Here is a 23712-nt window from a genome sequence, read left to right on the forward strand (position 1 = left end):
AAAAATAATTTTTATCAAAATAATTATTTTGCTTTATGGTATTTTTATCAATTATTTATTATTTTGTCTTTGGTGAAAAAAGTCGATTATCAAAAATAGAAAAAGAAGAAGAAAAAGATAAATTGAAAATATTTTTTATCAGAATATTCTTTTTGATCTAATGGTGACATCACTGAAAAATTCATTTATACATCACACTTCAGTGTTGGCAACTCATATTTTCAGTCACAAACCACTTTAATCAGAAATTTAATTGAAGGAATAATCTTCAGTTTTTGTTCGAAGAAAGCAAAATTTTTATTGATCTGTTCTCACTTTCAAGTCCATTGCGAAAACAAGTATATAAACTGAAGGTTTTATTATGAGACTAAAGAAAATTATTTGTGTTGTTACTTTGTAGTAGATAAGTCGATTTGGAAAATTTTTACAATTGCAGTTTTACGAAAGGTTGGTTCTACGTTTTTTTTCGATTTTTTTTCTTTTTATTTAAAACGAAGTACACTTGGGTGCAAAAAAACGCAAATTGATTTTTTTATAATGAAATTGGGCCTGTTAATAAATGCCAGTTTTTTGACGTTGACTTTGTCACAATTCACAATTTCATAATTGTCAAGCATCTTTCAAACTTCTATCAAATTTTTCCATGTTTTTCCATTAGCAAGACCACCAAATACGACATTTCTTTTGGTAGTTTTCTAACCTTTTTGGGAACAACCTTTTTCGCACTATGTAAATCTCTGAAAAATTTGACAATTTTGTTTTTGACAATTTGCGTTTTTCTGCCCTTCTTTTAATTACAGTCTTCACTTATTCATTTTTTTTTTCAATTATTTTGCTTTATGAAATTTTTCACCAATTATTTACTATTTTGCTTTGGCGTTAAAAGTCAACATTATCAAGAAGAAGAAGAAGAAAATATGAAATATGTAGTAGGTACTAGGGTATCAACAATTTATTAGAAATGGCACGAGATGTAGTTGGCTATACCTGGTCGTACCTAAATGTCAAAACTGTCAACAATTTTTGATCAGAGTGGCCTATGACTTTAAAGTTAAACTGTCAAGTCTTATCTTATCGCAATTCAGTCTTGCCAACTCAGATTTTCAAGTCACAGACCACTTTAATCAAAAATTTAATTGAAGGCAAAGTACAATTATTTTTCTTTTTTTATTTTCCACACACATTTTTGTTGTTTTCTGTCCCGTTATTGGGGTACGTGTGCCATACAAACGAATTTTTGTAGTCCAGAATCGATTGATTGCTTCCCAAGACACGCATTAACACGGAATTTGTCATTATCCGTGTTACATATTTTACGCAAACCCCTACTATCATTATCACCACATAAATAGTCAATTACCACCCACAAAATCGCCCAAAATCAAAAAATGTTGCGCTTGATTGTGATTGTTTTGTGCGCTTCTGTCGCAACTTGCGACGTTTCAAAGTGCGATAACGGTGATTTCCGCTGCGTCGAGAGCAATTTGGTGAAATTTTTCGACGATTTGGATCGCGAGCCGGTCCTCGAGGTTTTGGGCCTGAGTCTGGTGAAGAAATCTAACCATTCCTCGGGGGCGAAAACCCAGGTTGGGGTACTAGAACGTCTCGTCCAGTTTGTGAAAAATCGTGAAATAAAAATCGCTCGATCCATAACGGCCCGGAACTGGGAGAATGGTAAAATAATAATCTCGCAACGTGATGTTCAACTTGCGCTTGCAATTGTCAATTAAGCTCCTGCGGAAAATCGAGGGCAAAATTCTTTCACTTCTAGCGAAATATATTATTTGTTTTATTTAAATCGTTCGAAACCGTGGTCAGCTGACCCGGTTAACTCGAGGAGTGGTCTCCGGCGATTTAAATTAGGTGACACACTGAATTTGACACGACATTGCCACAATTATTCCATTTTTTCTACCACTAGTGGTAATAAACGAGCGGTTTTGTCCGAAATTATTGTCAAATTTCGAGAAATATGGAAGCGAGCGCGACTTACTGACCTACAAAATGTAGCGTTAGCCGTCCCTGCTCTTGACCTTGTTCACTTTATTTCATTCATAGCTCTGATTTTTTCAGAGGCGAGGACGAAGAAGCTGAAAAAAATCCTGCTCCCGATTTTGATGTTCCTGAAACTGAAAGCTGCGATTGTGATTCCGGCAGTTTTGGCCCTGATGGCCGCGCTGGCCGTCAAGGGCTTCGGGATGAGTTTGGTGGCCCTCACGGTGGCTGTTGGCGTGGCCTTGAAGAATTTTGTGGCGGAGGAGCACTACCATCATGGGCCTAAGTTGGCGTACGAGATTGTGCCGCAGGTGTGGCAGAGGAATGCCCTGGAGCAGGGGCTGCCGATGGCCTACCAACCGATCTCTTCTTAATGTATACGAATTTTTTTTAATTTATTTCTAATAAAAATTTTAGCGTATTGTTGTGGTTTTGTCGAGTTACGTGACAAAGTTTTGTGTTTCTTTCGGTTTAACATTCTACTAATCAAAACAGTCCCAGAGAAAAATGATTGAGACTGTTGAAATAAAAAAAACTTCAAATTTAGTTCATTTGGATATATTTTTTAAATTAGAAGAAAAAACAAACGCTTTTATACTTTCGATGCAATTTAGCAAATTTCTTAATGAATTTTTAGATTTGAAACTGCTCGAAAAACACCATTTTCCGTATTTTTGCCTTGTTCAAACGCAATTTTATGAAAAACTTGAAACATAAAAAAATGATAATAAAATCTCGCCAAAAAAATGAGTTTTTAGCTCAAAAACGTGCTTAAACTTTCAAAAAATGCAAAAAAAACAATTTATAATTATTTGCTAATTTTTCGGCTTAAATAATTGGCAATATTTTGCTCAAAGATAAGCCAAAATAACGCCGATGTTGATATAATTATGATTTAATAATTTTTCGGCCGATTTTGACAAAATTTTGTAAAAAATATTTGAATAGCTTGTTCAATTGCTCAAAAAGACAAAAATAACGTTTTTACATCATTTGGTAATTTTTCGACTTACTTAGACAAAACTTTGGCTAAAAAACGATGTAAATCGAGCAAATGAGAATTTTTAATACAAAAACATGCTTAAAACGCTAGAAAAAATGTAAAAAGTAAAACAATTTCCTAATTATTTGGTAATTTTTCGGCTTGCTTTGGCAAAAATTCAGTCAAATACGAGCTAAATCGAACGAAACGAGCCGAAAAAAGGCCGAATTTAACGATATTTTACTACTAATAAGGCCCCTTCAGAACACAACACTTTTTGACTTCAATCATTGCTTGTGATGAATAAAGCCACCACGAAATTGTGGTGAAATTCGTCGTGTGTGCAATTTTATAATCATGAAGGAGCCCCCTCGTCAGCTTAAGACAGGAAGAACAGGACCAACGATGAATGCAGTAATTAAAACTCGCGAAAAATTAAAAGAGATTTTATTTAAAGAATACCAGGCAATTAAATGTTCTATAAATTGGTCTGGTTTCCTTAGACTATTGACAATAGTTATTAATTAAGTTATTTATTCAACAATCAATAATGTATCTAACACTGGAAAGCACCTTGAACTACAGCCTCGCTACGTATAGTTGGTTGCCTATACTATTCTCTATTTTTTAATTAGCTATCCATGAAAGTTTAATTGTGAACATACCATCGCATTCAAAGTTATTAATCTGACATTTGATACCTCGTCAGGCCTATTAAAAATTGTGGTCCGTTCACAACACACTCGTGAACCGCCAACGATGACGCCAAATTTAAATAACCACCGTTATAATATGTACACTGGAGGACACGGAATTTTGGACGATTGACATAAAAATGTAAAACGGGCTTTAGGCACCTTCAGTTTTTGTAATTTTTGTCCAGATAGCTAGAGAAAAAATGACAACAAACCAAAATAATTTATTGAACTTATATTAAAAAAAGAAAAATCGACGCCAAAAATAAATTTCAACTGAAACAACTTTCAAATTTTAGTTTTAAACGTCAATCATAATGACAATAAAGTGTGGTTTACATTGACATTTTTTGAATTGACATAAATTTGATGTCCAAAATTCCATGTCCGCCATTGTATGACAGTTTTTTTAATAAAAGAAGACGGTTATGCTGCATATGAAAATAGTTATGTTGTAAACATGTTTAACAGAAAATAATACAAAAAATGATTGGAATTGAGATAAAAATAAAAAAGTTTTTTCATCTACTATTAGCGGTTTTCACTTATTTTTAATTAAACTTAAAAAAAATTTTTTATTACGTACTTATTTGGAATAAAATATTTAAAATTGAACACAGAAAAAATATTTAAAATCAGTGCAGATTCCTTTTTTCGTAATTTTTTGAAAGATGACATGACATAACCTCGCGCATGCGCACAAAGCTCACCCACACACCACCCTTTTGTCGGTTTAATCGGGGGTTTCGCAATGATTTAGCTTAAAAAACAACGAAAAAGCCAACAATGAAAGGTTATGGGTCGCCAACGGAACCTCCCCCACCGCTTATCATGTTCGTATCACCTTGTTATCTCCGCCACTCAAGTACCCTCTTCCAGGAGTAGCAATTGACTTCAACGTGCCCAAAACTCGCCAAAATAGGCAAAAAACGCAAGTTCAGTACCAGGACTGCCATGACGCGCCCCCCGAATGAGCAAACCCCGACCGTGAAACTCGTGGTTGTGGGGGACGGCGGCGTGGGGAAGAGCGCCATCACCATCCAGTTTTTCCAGAGACTGTTTGTGACGGATTACGACCCCACGATCGAAGACAGTTACTTGCAGCATGTGGAGGTGGACGGCCAGTGCTGCATCTTGGACGGTACACCGTTTTGCCCCTTTTTTCTCCAATAAACGTGAAATTTCAGTGCTTGACACCGCGGGGCAGGAGGAATTCAGCGCAATGCGAGAGCAGTACATGAGGAAAGGCGACGGTTTTCTCCTGGTTTACTCAGTCACTGATAAGAACAGTTATGAGAACATTGTGAATTTCCACACTCAGATCCTGAGAGTGAAAGACCGAGACACATATCCCATGTTGTTGGTGGCCAATAAGGTCGATTTGGTGCACTTGAGGAAGATCACGGAGGAGCAGGGGCGCGAGTTGGCCCACAAACTGGGGATTCCGTACATTGAGACGAGCGCCAAGGACCCCCCAGTCAATATCGACGCCACGTTCCATGAGGTAAGAAACTGGCCCAAAGTCCACGTTTTCAGGGTTTTTTTTCAGGTTGTGAGGATTATACGAAATCAGCCCCAACCCGACCACGAGAAACAGAAGAAACGCAAACTCAGCAAGCTGGGGAAATGTATCATTCTTTAATTTGCTTTTTTCTTTGTTAACAGGCCTATTTATTGTATTCTATAGCTTTAAAGTCAAGTGTTCAATGTTACGTGTCTAGATTATTGTATTCTCTGTATGATGAGTCCAACGCAAACTACATCATGTTTCAAGAGGACCAAAAACTGCTCATTTTGCTTAATTGGCTCCTAATGTAATTACGAAAAACACGGCACTAATTTTTTTCAGGACCTTCAAAACGACATTGTGATATTTTCAATTTTTATACATACGTTAGAGGGAGAAAAGCAGTAGTCTCGTTGACTTGTATTATAACCCGCTCATGTTTTATTTCCACGATTTGATAACCGATTTAGCTATTTTTAATACTAGGCGTTAATCTAGAGTTTCAGCACGAGTATTGTAGCCAAAGAAACGTAATTGTTAGGTTTTTATATGCAAAACAACTGAAATGACTCAGTTCTTATTTAGCCAAAGTTTTTAGCTAGAGATAGCTTAAACTCTAGATTACAGCACGTTATTTTATTACGAGAATGTAATCTTTTGTGTATGTGTTTAATAAAATTTATTTGAATGGATTGGAATCGCCACTGACAGTTATTTTGACTCCCTATGGCAAAATTATTTAATTATTTTTTACTACGTTGCCAGATCAGTTTTTTTTTTGGCTTTCTTGGTACAAAATTTATACTTTAAATAGTACATTAAAGAACGCGTTTCGTAAGGCAAATTTTGTGGTTCGAGGATTATGAAACGAGAGCGTTTTACGTACTTTTTTTTAAATAGAATCAATCCTTCAAAATTTAGGAACTTTTGCCCTAATAAGATGATGGTTGGTAATAAATATCACAAAGTTTGAAAAATTCGATTTTCGAAATGTCAAGTCTCGAATATTTTTCAAAATTTTGTTGAATTAGCAATGAATACTGTAAACTTTTCATGCACGTCGCTTAAAATCACCATTACCAACCTCTGGAAAGTAAATTGTACTAGTCCATTTCAGCACCCAAATTGGTGTTGAAATGGCTTATTAAAGCGTTGGTTTTAGTAACGAAATAAGCTTTCTTTCAGACGCACAATTGAAAAAAAATAATTTTGATGATTTATATTAATTACAAGGAATTTTCATAAATGTGAGAATGGATTTTTTCCAATTCGACTCAAAATCGTTTCTGAGTACTTAAAATCCCCAGAAGCGCAAGAACTGTTATTTGAACTAATTTTAGTTTTAAATTTTTCTGATATCAGGCGATAACTCGAGAACTATTAGTCGTAGCCCCTCAGGCTTGGTACCGTTAGAAAGTACTTTTAATTTTGCGTTTATTAAAAAAAAGACAGAAAATTTATAAATCCGCCAACAACTAAAGTAAGCAGAATTTTTAGGGTTTCTCAACGCCAAACAAAATATTTTACGTATGTACAGGGTGCTGCATTTTGGATGTCCGAATAGGGAATCTCCGAAACTAAGAGGTTTAGCCAAAAACGAGTAATACATTCTGGGGCTCATTTTTTAAGAAAATAATATTGGTCTTTTGTTTTCGACTTACAGACAAAAGTTGACATTTTGGCGAAATCTGAAAAAATTTATATCTTCGTTATTATAGAAGATACGGATTTGAAATAAAGACATTATACCGGCACTTTTTTACGAGGAATTTAATAATGTAGTTAACAATTTTTTCAGTTATTAGTTTAGCCGTAATAAGATAAACTTGTATTTTTTTAAATGGAAATCATAGGCGGCTATGGCAATTTTGAAAAGCTTATTTTTTTCTGATCTAAAAAATATAAATTTGTAACAAAATATTTTTTTAATACTATACTTAAAAAGTGAAATACATATTTTGTGTGATAATAGTTGGCCATGGAAAAACTATTTCACTCCAAATGTGTAAATAATAATCAATAAGAGTTTTGCGAACTGTAAAATAGATGAAAAAATAGATAAAATTATAAAGATTTAAAAAATACGATACGGTAGAAGCATTGAACAAATATCCGAGCGCCTCAGAACAAAATTATTACATATTTTTAAAAAATCCAAAAATAGGAAAAACAAATGTGTCAACAGTCAACACAATTAGAAAAAAACATTTTTTTGATGATCTAATGGAGGTAGGATAACGTTTCACATAGACGGAATTTGGGTATTTGAATGGCCATATCGTCATTTTTGTGTCATATAAAATATATTTTATTGAAGAATTAAAGCGGCTTTTTTTTACAACACTCTATGTATCACTAGAAGTTGCAATGATAATGTTAGCTTGTTTAAAAACAAAGAAATGTTATTAGTCGCCAATAAGTTGATTTACAATTTATTTTGCATCTTTTTCATCACTTAGTACTTAGAAAACTCTTTCATTAGTGACACTGGTTGAATATAATATAATTTAAATCCTTTTGGTTGAAGATGCAACATTTTTTCATGGCCAGCTGCGAACAAAAATCAAAGATAATTTTTTGCTAAAAATGTATTATAATAATTTGTTACAAATATATATTTTTTAGATAAGAAAAAAACAAGCTTTTTAAAAATGACATAGCCATCTATGATTCCCATTTAAAAAAATACAAGTTTATTTTATTACGGCTAAACAAACAACTGAAAAAAATTGTTAACTACATTATTAAATTCTACGTAAAAAAGTGCCTGTATAATGTCTTTATTTCAAATCTGTCTCTTCTATAATAACAAAGATATGAATTTTTTTAGATTTCGCTAAAATGTCAATTTTTGTCTATAAGTCGAAAACAAAAGACGATAGCGGGGATGCGGTTTTAACCAATATTATTTTCTCAAAAAATGAGCCCCAGAATGTATTACTCGTTTTTGGCTAAACCTCTTAGTTTCGGAGATTCCCTATTCGGACATACAAAATGCAGCACCCTGTACAGGGTAAATATAAAGTATGGAACCAAGCGGTTTTATTTTTAATCATTTGCCTCCGGAAAATAATAATTAATATAAATTAAAGTATTATAAAAAATGTGATTGTATTTTCAGAACGAAATTTTGTTTTGTTTTTGAGTTATGCGATTTTTTTTGTCAAAATTGCAATTTATGTGTAAAATTTTTTTTTTTTTTAATTAAAAATAAAGCAGATAGTTATAATCCTTAGAGTATAGCTTTTATGAGAAAAATGATTTTATAGTGGGTTGCCATTTAAAAAAATAATTTTTTGTAGAACTCAAAAATAAAAGGAAATTTCGAAAAATTTTATTCTTGTTAAATCATCACATTTTTATAGTACTTTATCACTCATCAATTAGTTTTTTCAAAAAATAAATAATTTAAGCAAAAAACGTTTGGTTCCATACCTGGTTCACCTGGTATAGTCCAAAACATTGATAAAAAATAATACAGTAATAAATCAATAATTCTGAGCTTTGTTGTGATCGGTACTTGAAATAGTCAAAAATTAGATTTTTCAAAATTTTGAACGCGTTTTTTTTCGAAAACTGTAAGTCTCGTGGGGAAAATTAGTTACCTACTCAAAAAGTATCACTTGTTGGTCAAAATCAATAAGAAAATAAAAAAGCACCTATTTTAATTCAACAAACATAAAATAATTTAAACGTAAAGCTAGATTTTATTTCTTATTTCCTGAAGCTTCCTTTTCAATCTTCATGCTCTCTTCAAAATACTGATTGGGGTGATTAATCCCACTTTCCGGGGCTTTTCCATGAGTATATTCAAAATATTTCCCACAAGCTAGTTGGTAATGACCATTAGTTGCAAGCTCCTTAATCTCATTTGCACCTGGAATTAGTTATAAATGTTCCATTCAAGCAAAAGTTTGTAATTCTATTTTACAAAAAAAATTAAATTTAGGGAATTTTGCGTCGGTTGGTAACACGTAGCAGAGTTATATTCACAAAATGAAAACGATAGAAAATTCAACTTGATGAAAATTATCAACAGTGTACAATCTGGAAACGAATTGTCAGGATTTTATCATGTGCGCCACCGGCAATTTGCATTGTCGCCAACATTGAAAACATAATACCCTAGATTGAACCTACCTTCGAGACTAACTCCACATTCTATGGCTTTTTGCTTGACAAGACCGGCATCCCAATGCTTAAAGGGGCATCCGTGGTGCTCCCCCGGCCCCACACTACTCGTAATGATTTTAATACAACTGTAGGGCGAGTAACTGACCCTTTTCCCCACCAAACCGTACATATGTTTGATATTGTAAACGTAATTCTTCTCAAACTGGTTCAAGTCCATTTTCCTCGTAAACTCGTCTCTCCAAAACTTCAACGCATCTTCATACAACAGTCCGATGGCTTTCAAGAAAAGGCCGTAAGTGAGACGCGCCTTGTGCTTATGGTGGTGCTCAGCCCTTAACACCTCATGCAGGTGTTTCATGCAAGGGGGGAAGTGTTTTTTCGAGTAAACATCCAGATTTGCGGGATCCACACTTTCTTGATTTTGCCGGATTGTGTAACTTTGGCCAGTGTGGATGTTGTGGAAGTTGGCCAACAAGGGGGCTATTCTCTCGTCGTCAAAGAGGTGAACTCGGTGGCTGTACCACTGAAATTTTCCAATTAAAACAAGTTAAAAAAAAAAAATGGAAAAATACAGTTAACTCTTCGCTTAATTCAGCCCTGAATTTTGACTGAATGCAAACCACCAACTCGCTTGAGGGGATGTAAGCAAAGCCGGCTTTGATGAAGACTTTCCTGCCTTTGACCAAAGAACAAACCTCAGTGAAGGGCACTTTATAAAATTCAGTCGTGTCAAAGACATGCAGCCCCATAGTTGACGCCTCCAGCTCATGTCTTAGCGAATTTTTCTCGTCCTCTGAGATCGGGGAATGGGAAAATTTGAAAATTCGCAGAAAATTCCTCACTCCTTCGCGCGACTGAGCCGTGAACCGGATCCAAAACCATTCAAGTTCGCGACTCAGAAACCAGCGTCGCAATTGCTCAGAGCGACAGTACGCGAGTCGCAGGATGAAATGCGAGATGTAATCAGCCCTGCGTGCTTGGTAATCCAAGTCGGAGGTGCCACTTGTGCCCCCCATCAACCGCACGTACTTTTTTAGCCCCGCTTTGGTTAAGTCATCCTTTATGCATGTTTTCCACTGGTCGCTGTACAATTTGTTGCCTTTGGGGGCCGCTTGTTCAATAATTCGAAGCAATTTGAGACGACCAAGGGCGATTTCCTCAAATTCGAAGATGGATATTTCGTTTTTTGGACTTATTCGGTACATATTCACGTCGTGGGGGTACAGCGCCGCTAGGGGCTCCTCGGGGGCGGTCTTTCGGGCCGAGCGGCGATAACTCGTGAAATCCATGGTGCAAAACAACCAATTTTCTAACTATGAAAGTTTGCAAACTCACTTAACCTCACATTCAAACTTTCTCCCGCGCAAAACTTGCGCCCAGTGTTGCCAAAACACTTAAATTCACCAGATTTGAGTTGAAAAGTTACCATGCTCTAACCCTCGAAAAATTTAAAAATAGTCAAATTAGTCAAAAAATTAGTCTAATTCTGTAATTTTTTGGCTAGTGTTTAATTCAGTTTTGCGAAATGTCGGGTGATAAAAAATCTATAATTTGCAATTAGATAACACCATTTTCGACCATATTTTGTATTTTTCGTCGTATTTTTTTGCAAAATTTCACTCAAAAAACGAATGAAACAAACGAAATAACATCAATTTAGATCTGTTTTTTTTGTTTGTTTTAGCAAAATCTTGCAATTAATACCTTTTTTGACCATGTATTTTTCGTCTTATTTTTTTCACAAAATTTTACTCATTTTTGTTGTATTTAAGCATGTTTTGACAATATCCTGTAAATAAATGAGTCTCTCGTTCAAAAACGAATCAAATCGAGCAAGACACGCTAAAATGATATCAATTTCAATCTAATTTGGTAATTTTTTAGTCAGTTTGAGCAAAAATTTGAATGTATTTTTAAAACGTGCTAAAAGAGTTACTTTAAAAATCCAAAAATAACACCAATTTTGGTCTAATTTGATAAATTTTCGGTTTGTTTTTAACGAAATAATTTTGCAAAATAATTTTGCTTCTGACTAAAAACATACAAAAACGCTCAGAAATGGATTCAATAATGTACTTTTTGATCGATTTTTAGCGATTTTTTTACTTTGTTGAGTGAAATATCATTTACAAAAACATAACTATAGGGTCTCGATTTTATAACTTGTTTTTGAGAAAATTTAGCATTTAAGTGGTGCAAAGGTGCAAAAAAATACAAAAAAATTGGTGTTATTATTCAAAATACATTAATTTTTTGTTGGAACTACAGTCACGTTTCTAAAAAATCATCATTCACCAAATCTAAAAAAACGTATTGTTGGTTGACTAGCCTTCAGGGGCACTTCTGATTTAAAATGCTTGATCAATAATTGTTTGTTGGTAATTTTAATTATCCGACAGGAGTAGAATAAAATGAGCTATAATTTAATAAAAAAAAATTGCTGAAAGTAATTGTACTGTTTTAATTTTAAATTTATCTTTAAATTTAAGTTTTCATTTTTTATATTGGTGTGACTGCATACAAAAATATCACGTGTGGCAATGTCACTTGCCAATTCCCACGTGTGATGAAGTTTTTTAGTGAATAAAAATATTATTAAGTAACAGTTACAATTATTACGTGATTTATAAACACAAAACATGTAAGTTTGATATGATTTTTATTAAAACTGTTTACTTTTGCTTATTTAAGATAAAATTGCATGATTCATAAATGAGGTTATGTTAGAAGCTTTTTTATTATAGATTTTAAAATGGGAAAATTCCGCTCTAAACTTAAGGGCCAGACCAAAGGAAAGCGTTGGCCGAAGGGCCAGAGCTCCAGCTCGAACCCTGAAACCCACAAATACCGCGATTTGGCAAAATCCCGTTTCTTTCAAGAAAATCTCGGCTCTAGTAATTTGACTTCGGAAGCTTTACGCAAACACGATGCTGTTCAAGCTTTCAAACCACGACCAGATCCGGAACCTATGGGCATAGATGATGATGTTGAATCCTCAGTTGGGACCTACTCTTCGTACAAAACAATGGAATCTTTCGCCTCTGAATGGTCAAGTTACAGCAACATGTCTTTCACCCGCTTTTTGAAGGTGTTCAGGGCTGATTCGGCGCTACATAAGGAAATGTTGGCCATGCTGGCGGCGATTAGTGAAGTTATTAAGGAAAATGGGGGGTCTGAAACACCCACAGAGTATTACTGTTCTTTGGTAAGAAAAATAATTTTGTTTCAAATCATTGAATGATAATTACAGATAACTGCACTTGAACGTGTTTATGAGTCAGAGGAGCGAAATGAAGATCAGTTGACTGCTGCTTTAGCTTTATTAAACATGGGGATTAAGACAGTGCCTGAGCCTGTTTTACGCAGGACTTTTACTGATTTATCAGCGAAAGTTTTGCACATTCTTAACGATTATGTGGAGAGTGATAACAATACCATTATCAAGTCCGTTTTTGGGATTTTGGGAACGCTCTTGAGAAAACAAGAATTGATCATTTGGACTAATGAAGCAACAGTTAAAATTTTTGCGTCAATATTGCCATTTTGTCTTCACACAAAACCAAAAGTGAGACATTGAGACTTGAAAATTGTCCACTTATTTATTTTTTCAGTGGCGTAAAGCGGCCCAACAAGCTGTTATTTTGGTTGTGAAATCGGATTATTTCAATGGAAACACGAATATAGCGGCTGATAAAATCGCCGAGTTTTGTGAACAAACTTTAGACACTTGCATGGGGGGAAATTCGGGGGCTATTCTAGTTTCCTCCGTGCAAGCAGGTCAAACGACTATTTTACACACTTTAGGGTTACTAAAGGAGACTATTTGTAATTTTTCAAAGTCGCACATGAAGGTATGAAGGTATTTCATTTCTGTTTCAAAAAAAATAGTTATTTTTAGAAATCGTGCGAAATTATTTTGAGACTGATGACTCTAAACTACCCTATTGTAACATCATGCGGTTTGCAAGTACTCCACGCCCTTTTTTCGGCCCCAACAGCTGTGGTTCCCCCAAAATTAAACGCTCAGTTGATTTCGGCTTTGTACGAGTATCAACCGGCTGCTGGTGATGTGCAACCAACTCTCGCGTGGTTGGCGGTGATGCAACAAGCGCATGTCCATTTGGCCGAGTGCGTGAATCCCCCAATTTGAGTTTTTTTTTCTAATTTTAAGGTTTTTTAGTATTGATTTGGCCACGTCATGTGCGGCTTTACCGAAGATTTTCTCAACGATTAGTCAGTTGTGGCTTTCGGAAAAGAGCGAAATTATGACGGCTGTCACTCATGCGTTGGAAAATTTACTAAAGGATGCTATTGGTCCAGCTTGTGTTACCAAAGAACAAGTGGAACAGTTTAGTTCGAAAATCAGCAAGTGTTTTAGTTGTGTTGAAGCAGGCCTTGGGTACCAGTACCACACCGTGTGGCATCAGGTTCTACATTTGATCGCAGTCATGTTCGAGGTAAAAGAGGGTTTCATATACAGGGTGACCTTGAATGTATTTAATAAACAAGTGAATAGCACAAGAATCTTTATTATAAGTGACTCAACTTTTTTTTATTTAAAAATTTAATCGTTTTCGGACAGAATTTTATTTTCTTCAACATCTTTTCAAGTCATTTTTCTTAAATTATCATAAAACTTAATTTTATGAGTAGGAGACAATATTTCAAGCGTTTTACGACTGCTCACATTCAAAAACTCAAAAAATTTGTAATTTTTTTAAACTTGACCCAAAAACGTTTTTATGCACTTTTTTTAGTCTTTAAGACCTCTAGAAATGTAAAAAACGTTATATTTTTTTGATTTTTGTTGAGATTTTGGTCTATTTTTGGCACCCGGAGCGGTCTATTGCGAATAACTCTGGACTTATTGGTAATAACCTCTTATGTTTGGTACCGTTGGAAAACAAATTTAATATTCTATTATATACAAAAAAGATCAGTGTTCTACGATAAATAGTTATCGAGAAAGTTTCTGATAAAGTCAAAAATATCAAAACTATAAATTCGACTATAACTTCAAAACTATTACGAATTTTGCAGTTTTCTTGACGCCAGTCGATTCCCTGGAACATTTTACATATGTCCATGTCAAAATATTTTATCATTGAGGTATAGTTTTGCTGCAATTTACAAAATAAAAAGAAGTAAAAATTTGTTAATTAATTTTTAGCTTTATTACTCAATATCTCAAAAACTACTTATCCTAGAGCATTTTAATTTTTACGAAAACGCTAATAAATCTTTTTTTTATACTCGCCCGAACAACGTTTTATGCACATTTCTCAGTTTTTTTACAACATTTTTGCACCTTTCTAAGTCTTTTGGATCCCTACGAGTGTATTAAATTTACTAAATACTTCGTTTTTGTTAATTCAAAAAAAAAATGTGTCCAACTGCCAAAAAGTCACTTTTTTGCTTGATTTTGAGTCGTGAAATAGCACATTTGTTTATAGTAAAATAAAGCCTTGACAATGTAAAAAAAAGACTTTTTTTACCGGCCTACAAAGACTTTTTACGGGTCATGATCTTGAATGAAATTAGCTTTTATTAGATAATTATTAATATGTAATTACACATTACACTGCTAAATTTAATTTTATGTAAAGATTCGATCGAAACTTTAATTTTGGTAATTTTTCACAGTTGCACACAAAATTTTGTATGCCACATGGCCGTGAACTATCGGCCTTCGCCTCGCCAAATAATATTCATTCTCATAAGAAAAATTCTAGTTCACGGCCTTGTAACATAAATAACTATTTTATAAATTGCCTATGCTCTTATGACCTATTAAAAATGAAAATAAATTAAAGCTTGAGATTTTTTTCCTTGAAGAATAAAAAAAAATTGTTTAGGCACACGAAATGTATAATTAAAAGAAAGAGAATTGAGAATAGAATACCATAAAATAACAAAATATGCTAAATATAGTGTTACATTAAAAATAGTAAAGTTGCACAATTTGATCACTTCTAGAAAGCACCTTGTATAACAATGCAAATAAAACTTACATCAAACAGAGGAAAGTCTTCTTTAGGTACCAATATGCAGAATTTAACTTTTATATTTTTAACAGTAAAGTTGCTCGATGAATTTAATTATTCACAAATTGAAAAAGAAATCAATAGTTTGGCAAACAAAAGACGGTTTTTTAGCATTTAAATAAACAAATAAGAATGGAAAAAAATTGATTTGCGAATAAATTAATCACTTTTTTGTTTTTGTAGGTTGGTGGTCAAAACTGCAGTCACATGCTCCTCAACTGTTTGAAATCATTAAGCGAATTGAGAGATTCGTACAAATTCAGTTACAATAACGAATTGGAACATGCAGTTGGGGCTGCAATTAGGTCAATGGGGCCTGAAACTGTAATAAATGTCATAAGTTTAAAGGTATTTTAAACACATTTTAAATGAATTAAAAGTATCATAAACATTTCAGAAGGACAACGGTGATTTGAATTTAGACAGGTCCTGGATGCTACCTGTCCTAAAAGAAAACATAAAAGCATCAACTATTGAGTATTTCATGAAGGGCATTCTCCCATTGGCTCTTTACTGTCAAAGACGATCAGCACAACTGGCGGAAGCCAATGATGGGATAGGCGCACACAGTTCTGAACTTCTTTACATGCAATTATGGAACCTGTTGCCGTGTTTTTGCAACCACCCAGTAGATATTAAAGACAGTTTTAAGGTGGGTTTGAAGTTGGCAACATTAACGGATCAACCCAAACCAGTGTTGCCAAGTTCACCAGATTCAAGTTAAAAAAGTTGCCAAATTACGCCTATTTTCACCAGATTACAAAATTATGTTTTAAATCTTTCCAATAGTTTCAAAAGTTTACAAATGGCATTTCTAGCTGACAAACGTGCTTCAGCTTAATTTGTTGACTTTTTGGTTTGTTTCAGTGAAATCTTGCAAAAAACTGAGATTTTGGTAAAAAACCAGTGTTTAATAAAAGAATTTTCGATTAACTTTTGTGGTTTTTCGGGTTATTTTTTTCTTAATTTTGCTCAAAAATCGGTTAAATAGAGTGAATAAAATAAAATATCAATTTTTGTGATTTTGAAGAGTGTTTGGTTCAAGTTGAGCAAAACGAGCTAAAAATAATATTAATCTCAATTTAATTTTGTAATTTTGAGCATGTTTTTGTGTTTTTATCTCAAAAACGTGTTTAAACACCCAAAAAGCCCAAAAATAACACCATTTTTAGTCCTCCGTGTTAAATTTTTGTCTTGTTAACGAAATTTTATGAAATAATTGTGTTTCTTGCTGAAAATTTTTTTCTAAATTACTCGAAAAAGGCGAAAATGGCATCATTTCCGGGCCAGTCAGTGACTTTTCGGCTTGTTTTTAACAAAATTTTGCGAAAAATGGCATTTCTAGCTCAAAAATGTGCTAATTTGTTGACTTTTGCTTTGTTCTAGCAAAATTTTGCTAGATTTTGTAAAAAGAAACGTGAATTGTCGAGTAATGTTGTGGTCTCTAGGCTTATTTTTGTCTTAATTTTGCTCAAAAGTAAACTAAACAAGATAACATCAATATCAATTCTTTTTAAGATTTTTAGGCGTATTTGAAGAAGATTTGCAAAATAAACTAGCCTCTGGTTCAAAAACGGTGTAAGTCGAGCAAAACAAGCTAAAAATAATGTTACTCTACCAATTTAATTTTGTAATTTTGAGCCTGTTTAAACGAGATTTTTCAATTTTTTTTTGTTTTTATCTCAAAAACTTGCTTAAACACCCAAAAAGCGCAAAAGTAACATAATTTTTTGGCCACCGTGTTAAATTTTTGTCTTGTTGACGAAATTTTGTGTTTCTAGCTGAAAAAAATTTTCTAAATTACTCGAAAAAGGCAAATATAACATCATTTTCGGGCCACTCAGTGGTTTTTCAGCATGTTTTCAACAAAATTTTATCAAAAATGTTTTAATTTGTTGACTTTTTGCTTTAATTTTGCAAAAAAAACTGAGATTTTGCTTAAAAGAATTGTCGACCAAACGTTGTGGTCTCTTTTTGTCTTAATTTTGCTCAAAAACTAGTTAACCCAAACAAGATAACAAAAATATCAATTCTATTTAAAATTTTTAGGCGTGTTGGAACAAGATTTTGCAAAATAAATTAGCCTCTGGTTCAAAAACGGTGTAAACCGAACAAAACAAGCTGAAAATAATATCAATCTCGATTTAATTTTGCAATTTTTTAGTATGTTTAAACGAAATTTTTCGGTTTTTTTGCCTATACCTTTAAAACGCGCTTAAACACTTAAAAACCGCGAAAACAACTCAATTTTTAACCTACTTATAAATAATAACCTACTTATACTTAAATAATTTTAACCTAAATTCTCATAAGAAACAAATAGAACTATTTTACTAATTTGGTAATTTTTGATGTTTTTTGAGAAAATTGGGGGAAATAATCTCGTTTCTGCTTGAAAAAATGCTCGAAAAAGATGCAAAAATAATATCGTTTATATTTGACATTATTTTTTTCATTTTCAAAAAAATCACCTAAAATTAAAATTTTGACAAAAGTTATCACCAAATCACCAGACAAGCATGCATACCACCAGATTTTATGAAATTTCACCAGACCTGGCAACACTGACCCAAACGTCAATTGTCAATGTTCCCAACTTAATTTTATTTTCCCAGAGCATAGCAAAAGTCTTGGGGACTGCAATTTCGGACCGCAAGGAATTGCGATTATCTGTAATGGCATCACTGCGTAAATTAATCGCAAGTGCTAAAGAATCAGAAAATCAAGAGGACATTGACGAACTCGCCCGATTCGATAAAAATTATCTTCCTATTTTATTCAATGTTTATACCACCAAACCTATGGGAAGTGACGAAGAGGGTCAAAGGTTGGCAGCCTTGGACACAATCAAAGTCTATTTAACAATTGCCAAACCTGAACTCACTCAACAACTCCTAAACCATGCAATTGAACGACTAAATAGTTCGTCGGAGGACCCTGAAGACTCTTTCATAAAAGAGAGTATCTTGGATTTGATTCGGGCTCTAGTACCGTATCAACAAGTCGAGAATATTAAACTTTTATACGAGCAATGCGTCAAGCCTTTACCTGAGATAAAAAGCAACAAAGAGCAAAAGAAAGCTTATCGGTTATTGGAAGAGATATGCGGGAGTGAGTCTGAAAGTTGCAAACAATTTATCAAAAACAATCGAAAGGAAGTGCAATCGTTGCTTTGGAAGTCGCTAGAAACGGCCGCTGTGTCGAGTAAGGGGGCCCGACTGAGGTGTTTGAATTATTTGATCAAGGCCCAACCGCAGCTTGAGGCTGACAGTAAACTCATCAAGAGGGTTATACCGGAGGCTGTTTTGTCGTGCAAAGACATCAATGAGAAGACGCGGTATATCTCGTACGAGGTTTTGAATACAGTGGGTGAAACCTTGCAACAACATAATCAGTTGGATCAGTTTGTTGCGATGGTTGTTGGTGGTTTGGTTGGCAATGTGAATCTCATGAGTTGCAGTGTTTTGGCTTTGGCGTCAATTCTTCACAATTTTTCAGGTTGATTATCAATATTTTGAGTTTTTTTGTTTTTGTTTTAATTAAATTCAATTAGGGAGCCTTGGTCAAAGCAACATTCAATGGATTTTGGATAAAATCACCGAATTAATGTCATCGTCAACGAGAGAATTAGTTGCGGCTTGTTTGAGTTTTATTAAAGTGTATTGCAAGTCGATACCTAGTCCCATGGTTGCTGGGTCACTACCACAAATTGTGAGTTTTACTATTTTGAAAAAAGATTCGACGAAATTTGGTTTTAGATCAAGGCTTTGTGTTCGATGACGGATGATTGTAGTAGACATTTCCGGTTGAAAATTCGAGATATTTTAAATAAGTTAGTGAGGAAATACGGAAGTGAGTCTATAGCGCCTTATATACCAGAATCGAATACTGTTATGTATAAAAGATTGAGAAATATCCGGAAGCTACTTGCGAGAAAGAAGAGACAGAAGGAAGGAGAGAAAGATGAGGAAGGAAGCGAGGATGAGGAATTTTTGGTCAAGGCGAAACCGAAAAGGTATTAATAAATAAATCTACAGATTTGTGACTATGTAATTAAGTTGGCAACACCGAATTATTGTGAGGAGTATACCAACGGCCGCCTCGCAGAAATGAATGACAGTTGACTATAGTGACGTTTGACTTTGAAGCCAATGTTGCCAACTTAATTTCAAAGTCATAGCACACTTCGATCATATTTTTCTTAAATTTTTAATTAATTTTCGTAAATGTTACAAACAGTATTGTATGAAACTTACAATTTTTTTATGAAACGTTTGAAATATTTGACACTTTCGCTTTTTTACACTTGTCGGATGTTTAAATATTTTTTTCTAACTTTTACTACAAACTTAAAAGTAAAAGTAACACCGTTGTTTAATTAAAAAATACCTACATATTTAGGAATATATCAATTCTTTTATAACAACATAATATCAAATAACATAACATTTAATATTCTAAAAAAGTCAGTGTTGTCAATGGCCAAACTATAGAGCGTTTCAAAATTATTGACATGTCGCAGGTCATAAAAATTCAAATTTAAGTTGGCAACTTTGATACTTTGACAATTCTAGGTTGTTTATCTTTGTACGATTGCAGCCACTGGTTGAAGATATGTTTATTCCACAATTTGTTACTTTTTTCATTTTAAGAGATTCTTGTGCATTTCCTCTTTTATTTTTCTTTCTGTTTCACGTTTCTTGAATATTCACCAAACAAATAGGTTATGTTATTTTTTCCTACAGAATTTAACTGAAATGTCATTTTTTATGAAATATCGTTATCTAAAGAATGTTCACATTAGTAACTTTTTTGTAACTAAAAAGTTTGATTTACATTCTCAACGCCTACTGAGATCTCAATCGTTTTGAAACGTTTTATAAGTATTCAAAAATAATATTTTTTGGTAAATCTACAAAACCCTAATGTAATCATGTGAATAAAAAACTAGAAATCATAGACATAAAGTAGAAAAAATGAAATAGTAAAGTTGAGATGTAAAGAAATCTGCATTACCGACATCAGTTGTGTTTTAACTTTTCAAAATTTTTATAGTGTTCTTCGAAACTTTTCAAGCTCACAAATCTAGCTACAATGTCCCTTTTGTTTTTAGGTTTCGGTTGCGGCGTTGCCAAATTATTGTATTTCTTTACTATGGTTTAAATTCTTTTAACAACTATATTCATGACAATAGAAAAGTAAAATTTTGCACGTTGGTAAAGAAGGCTTTATTCTATTCTTTGGTGTAATTTTTATTTGTTTTTGTTGTACAAGATGCTAACTAGAAGTGATCAAATTGTATGTTTTTTAAACTATCATAACTTTGTTTTTTTTCATGTACACTTGAGTGCAAAAAAAAACGCAAATTGTCAAAAACAAAATTGTCAAATTTTTCAGTTTTAGATAGTGTGAAAAAGGTTGTTCCCAAAAACGTTAAAAAACTATCAAAAGAAATGTATTAATGTCGTATTTGGTGGTCTTGCCAGTGCAGTGTCATAGTCAGTGTTAAAAACGAGTGGAAAAACTTGATAAAAAATGCCTGACAATTATGAAGTTTTGTATTGTGACAAAGAGAACGTCAAAAAACTTGCATTTATTCACAGGCCAAATTACATTATGGAAAAAATCAATTTGCGTTTTTTTGCACTCAAGTGTAACAGTCTATATTTTTCTGCTGTTAATTCTTCTTCTCTTAAACAGGATTTCGTCTTACTAAACCCTCAAGGAATAATTTTTGCAATTTTGCAATTTTTTTGTAATTTATTAAGCCGCGAAACTGTAGATTTAAATTACTTTGATTTTTAATTTTGCAAGGTTAATTTTTGGTGGAAATTTTTGCAAAGGAGTCAATTAATATCAAAAATACTGATTTCTTTGATTATTTTTTAGTGTTGAAGAAATCCTGGCCGACTCCGACTCCGAAGTCGAAGACATGGAGACCGACCAGCGCAAAATCGTCAAAAGAAAACAACCAAGCACTTGGATTACGGAAGATCCTGATTCAATTGTTGACTTCACTGACCCCAACGTTGTTAGCAAAATTACAGGTACCTGTAACCTCCTTAGTTTCTTTCTCTACTTTTATTTATTTCCCAGCGACGCAACCTGGCTCCTCAACCCCCTTCCAAGCTAAAAACCCCAAATCGGAAAAAGACCGCGGTTTCAAAACCGCCCCCGACGGCAGACTCATCATCACCGACGACTCCTCTGACAGCGACACCGACAAGAAAAACAAAATCGATTTCGGTTCAGATTCAGACTCGGACGTCGATGATAAAAGCGTCGCTGAAACTCTTGTTCTAAGCGATAGGAAACGCAAAAGAGCGGCGAGTGTCAAGAGTGGAGTCAGCTCGGTAAGTCAGCCACCTGTAAAATATAAAACTGGAGGTATTGGGATACATCGTTCGACAAGTGCGGCGTCGGTCCGCAGTGGCGCTAGTAGCGCCCCTGGGAGCGAGTATAGAGGCAAAAGGGCCAAGGGTGATGTTAAAAAGAAGGGGAAACCCGACCCTTACGCCTACTTGCCCTTGCGCAGGTCGGCGATTAACAAAAGGTGAGTATAGGGCGAGTGTGGCTTTTGTTGATTTGAAAGTTGTAGAAAAAAATCGAAAGCAGCAGGACAGTTTAAGAATATCATTAAGGGGGCCAAGGCGGGGGCCTTGAAGGGTGCCAAAGCTAAGAGAAATAGGAACAAGAATTGATTTGTGTGATTATAATAAAAATTAAGCGCACTTTGGATATTTTTATTCCAGACCTAGAATTTCTACAATAATTGAGAAAATAATAGACCTTAATTATTGATGTGAATGTGAAATAAAGATTCAGTACTCACAATTAAAAACTATATAAAAAATCTCACTTTGTACAAATAAAATGTGGAAAAAAATGAGAATAATTTGTTACTTTCACTGTTTTTTTTTTTTTTAACACTATGAAAGCAATCGAGTCATGAGAGACTAGTAACCGGCAACGTTCTAACAACGATGAATTTAATTATAGAAAAATCAGCGTGTTAACTGCATTTGTAGAGTTATGGTAACTTACATCTACATTGTTTAGCAAGTGATTAACCTATGATATAAATTTCTATTTTTAATTTCAAAAGTACACAATTTAGTCTTGAAACTTAACTTAAATCAAAATGTTTGAGGGGTACACACGAAGCGCGAATGGTCCACAGACGTTTTGAAATGGAAAATAGAAATTTGAGTATCAAAGTAAGCATATTTTTCTAGATCAATGGGGGAATTGAGACTGGTGTTTATGCACAGCCGACAATAAGGACTAAATTAATAATTGCACCATATGAACCAAAATTTGGCATTGTTCAAAATATGATTACTTTGACGTTTTACACATAATACAACAGCTTGTTTAGCGCATGCCAGACTTTGAATGTGCAATCAACCACTGAAGAGTGATGTCAATGTTGTCTTTTTCTTTACAAGAAATGGAATAACAGCATATTTCGCGGTCTTGGATAGCAGATAAATTCCTATTGGACAGGTCAGTAAGTAACTTTCCATCAATAACATGTTTACTCACATTCTTTCAATAAGGCCATTTTCGTCTAACGCCTGAGGCATGTCCCTTTTATTTCCCAACACTAGAACTGGTATTCCCGCTAACTGTGGCTTGTCGAGCAAATTGTGAAGTTCGTTTCGTGAGGCTTCGATTTTGTCGGGGTCTGCGGCGTCTACCATGTATCTAAAGCACAATAATGACTCATAAAACCGGTCAGAGGGTCACACATACACTATGGCGTTGACGCCCCGACAGTAGCGCTCCCACATCGACCGAAACCTAGGCTGGCCCCCGATATCCCATACTTTGATCGTGACATTTCCCTTTGTTATTTTCCTCATATTGAAGCCAACTGTTGGGATCATGTCCTCACTGAATTGACCAGACTGCAAACAAAATCGTGATTTCGCAAACTCACACTAAAACACTCCCAACATACTGCAATAACATTCACAAAGGTTGTTTTTCCGGAATACTGGAGCCCCACTAGTGTTAATTCCATTTCTTCCTTCCAAAACAGGCTCCTAAACCAGTCCAATATTCGGTTCATTAAAGCTAACATTTTTGGGCTTTAATTAACAATTTCAAGAGGAATTTAACAAAGAACAATGTTTAATAAATAAATCTACTAATGTCATTGACTACCCAACCCGATCTGTCAAAATTGACAAACAATGTCGCCAACCTGAAAATAATTTGCGCAAATGCTTATTTTTAAATAAAAAAATGTAGATGTAAAAAATTTAAAAAACCCAATAATTTGATATTAAAAATAAGCACATTTGGCAGGGTACACTGATCATGTGATTCCCAGTAAAGAAAAAAAGTTTC

At 34.0% G+C, this 23712-nt stretch overlaps 5 protein-coding genes across 5 annotated transcripts; 3 read left to right on the top strand and 2 right to left on the bottom strand.

Moving 5' to 3' along the window:
* The first annotated feature begins 1386 nt into the window (after window positions 1-1386).
* On the top strand, window positions 1387-2416 carry LOC123015488. The gene is made up of 2 exons (XM_044415236.1): window positions 1387-1674; window positions 2074-2416. Exons 1-2 carry the CDS (start codon window positions 1389-1391, stop codon window positions 2367-2369), a joined length of 582 nt encoding a protein of 193 aa, XP_044271171.1. The 5' UTR covers window positions 1387-1388; the 3' UTR covers window positions 2370-2416.
* Window positions 2417-4358: 1942 nt separating this feature from the next.
* Window positions 4359-5871, top strand: LOC123011925 (ras-related protein M-Ras-like). The gene is made up of 4 exons (XM_044409638.1): window positions 4359-4505; window positions 4552-4813; window positions 4860-5176; window positions 5222-5871. The coding sequence occupies exons 2-4, from the start codon at window positions 4627-4629 to the stop codon at window positions 5312-5314; spliced, it is 597 nt and encodes a 198-aa protein (XP_044265573.1). The 5' UTR covers window positions 4359-4505; window positions 4552-4626; the 3' UTR covers window positions 5315-5871.
* Window positions 5872-8699: 2828 nt separating this feature from the next.
* LOC123014071 (DNA primase large subunit-like) lies at window positions 8700-10680 on the bottom strand. Its single transcript, XM_044412945.1, has 3 exons — window positions 9886-10680; window positions 9320-9836; window positions 8700-9056 (listed from the first exon to the last, which is right to left on the bottom strand). The coding sequence occupies exons 1-3, from the start codon at window positions 10600-10602 to the stop codon at window positions 8887-8889; spliced, it is 1404 nt and encodes a 467-aa protein (XP_044268880.1). The 5' UTR covers window positions 10603-10680; the 3' UTR covers window positions 8700-8886.
* Window positions 10681-11826: 1146 nt separating this feature from the next.
* Window positions 11827-22259, top strand: LOC123013315 (RRP12-like protein). Its single transcript, XM_044411766.1, has 14 exons — window positions 11827-11954; window positions 12058-12518; window positions 12564-12878; window positions 12925-13164; window positions 13212-13441; window positions 13494-13770; window positions 15541-15705; window positions 15755-16009; window positions 17973-18855; window positions 18911-19068; window positions 19116-19372; window positions 21247-21404; window positions 21454-21910; window positions 21956-22259. Exons 2-14 carry the CDS (start codon window positions 12066-12068, stop codon window positions 22056-22058), a joined length of 3951 nt encoding a protein of 1316 aa, XP_044267701.1. The 5' UTR covers window positions 11827-11954; window positions 12058-12065; the 3' UTR covers window positions 22059-22259.
* On the bottom strand, window positions 22087-23540 carry LOC123013324 (ADP-ribosylation factor-like protein 8). The gene is made up of 4 exons (XM_044411778.1): window positions 23321-23540; window positions 23113-23267; window positions 22903-23064; window positions 22087-22852 (listed from the first exon to the last, which is right to left on the bottom strand). Exons 1-4 carry the CDS (start codon window positions 23441-23443, stop codon window positions 22732-22734), a joined length of 561 nt encoding a protein of 186 aa, XP_044267713.1. The 5' UTR covers window positions 23444-23540; the 3' UTR covers window positions 22087-22731.
* Window positions 23541-23712: the final 172 nt, after the last annotated feature.

Source organism: Tribolium madens, unplaced genomic scaffold (assembly GCF_015345945.1).
Source record: "Tribolium madens isolate multiple individuals breed KSU strain unplaced genomic scaffold, Tmad_KSU_1.1 Scaffold_19;HRSCAF=116;Tcas5.2_LG9, whole genome shotgun sequence".
NCBI classification, from domain to species: Eukaryota; Metazoa; Arthropoda; class Insecta; order Coleoptera; family Tenebrionidae; genus Tribolium; species Tribolium madens.

Bases quoted from the DNA above. Each gene is read 5' to 3' on its own strand.
- LOC123011925 (XM_044409638.1), top strand. From the start codon at position 4,627: ATGACGCGCCCCCCGAATGAGCAAACCCCGACCGTGAAACTCGTGGTT. The intron at 4,814-4,859 runs GTACACCGTTTT...GTGAAATTTCAG, and splicing joins CCAGTGCTGCATCTTGGACG to TGCTTGACACCGCGGGGCAG. The intron at 5,177-5,221 runs GTAAGAAACTGG...GTTTTTTTTCAG, and splicing joins TCGACGCCACGTTCCATGAG to GTTGTGAGGATTATACGAAA.
- LOC123013324 (XM_044411778.1), bottom strand. From the start codon at position 23,443: ATGTTAGCTTTAATGAACCGAATATTGGACTGGTTTAGGAGCCTGTTT. The intron at 23,268-23,320 runs GTATGTTGGGAG...TTTTGTTTGCAG, and splicing joins CCTTTGTGAATGTTATTGCA to TCTGGTCAATTCAGTGAGGA. The intron at 23,065-23,112 runs GTATGTGTGACC...ATTGTGCTTTAG, and splicing joins CGGGGCGTCAACGCCATAGT to ATACATGGTAGACGCCGCAG.
- LOC123013315 (XM_044411766.1), top strand. From the start codon at position 12,066: ATGGGAAAATTCCGCTCTAAACTTAAGGGCCAGACCAAAGGAAAGCGT. The intron at 16,010-17,972 runs GTGGGTTTGAAG...TTATTTTCCCAG, and splicing joins ATATTAAAGACAGTTTTAAG to AGCATAGCAAAAGTCTTGGG. The intron at 19,373-21,246 runs GTATTAATAAAT...ATTATTTTTTAG, and splicing joins GTCAAGGCGAAACCGAAAAG to TGTTGAAGAAATCCTGGCCG.
- LOC123014071 (XM_044412945.1), bottom strand. From the start codon at position 10,602: ATGGATTTCACGAGTTATCGCCGCTCGGCCCGAAAGACCGCCCCCGAG. The intron at 9,837-9,885 runs GTATTTTTCCAT...GGAAAATTTCAG, and splicing joins AATTAAGCGAAGAGTTAACT to TGGTACAGCCACCGAGTTCA. The intron at 9,057-9,319 runs GTAGGTTCAATC...AACTAATTCCAG, and splicing joins ATGTGGAGTTAGTCTCGAAG to GTGCAAATGAGATTAAGGAG.
- LOC123015488 (XM_044415236.1), top strand. From the start codon at position 1,389: ATGTTGCGCTTGATTGTGATTGTTTTGTGCGCTTCTGTCGCAACTTGC. The intron at 1,675-2,073 runs GTAAAATAATAA...TGATTTTTTCAG, and splicing joins GGCCCGGAACTGGGAGAATG to AGGCGAGGACGAAGAAGCTG.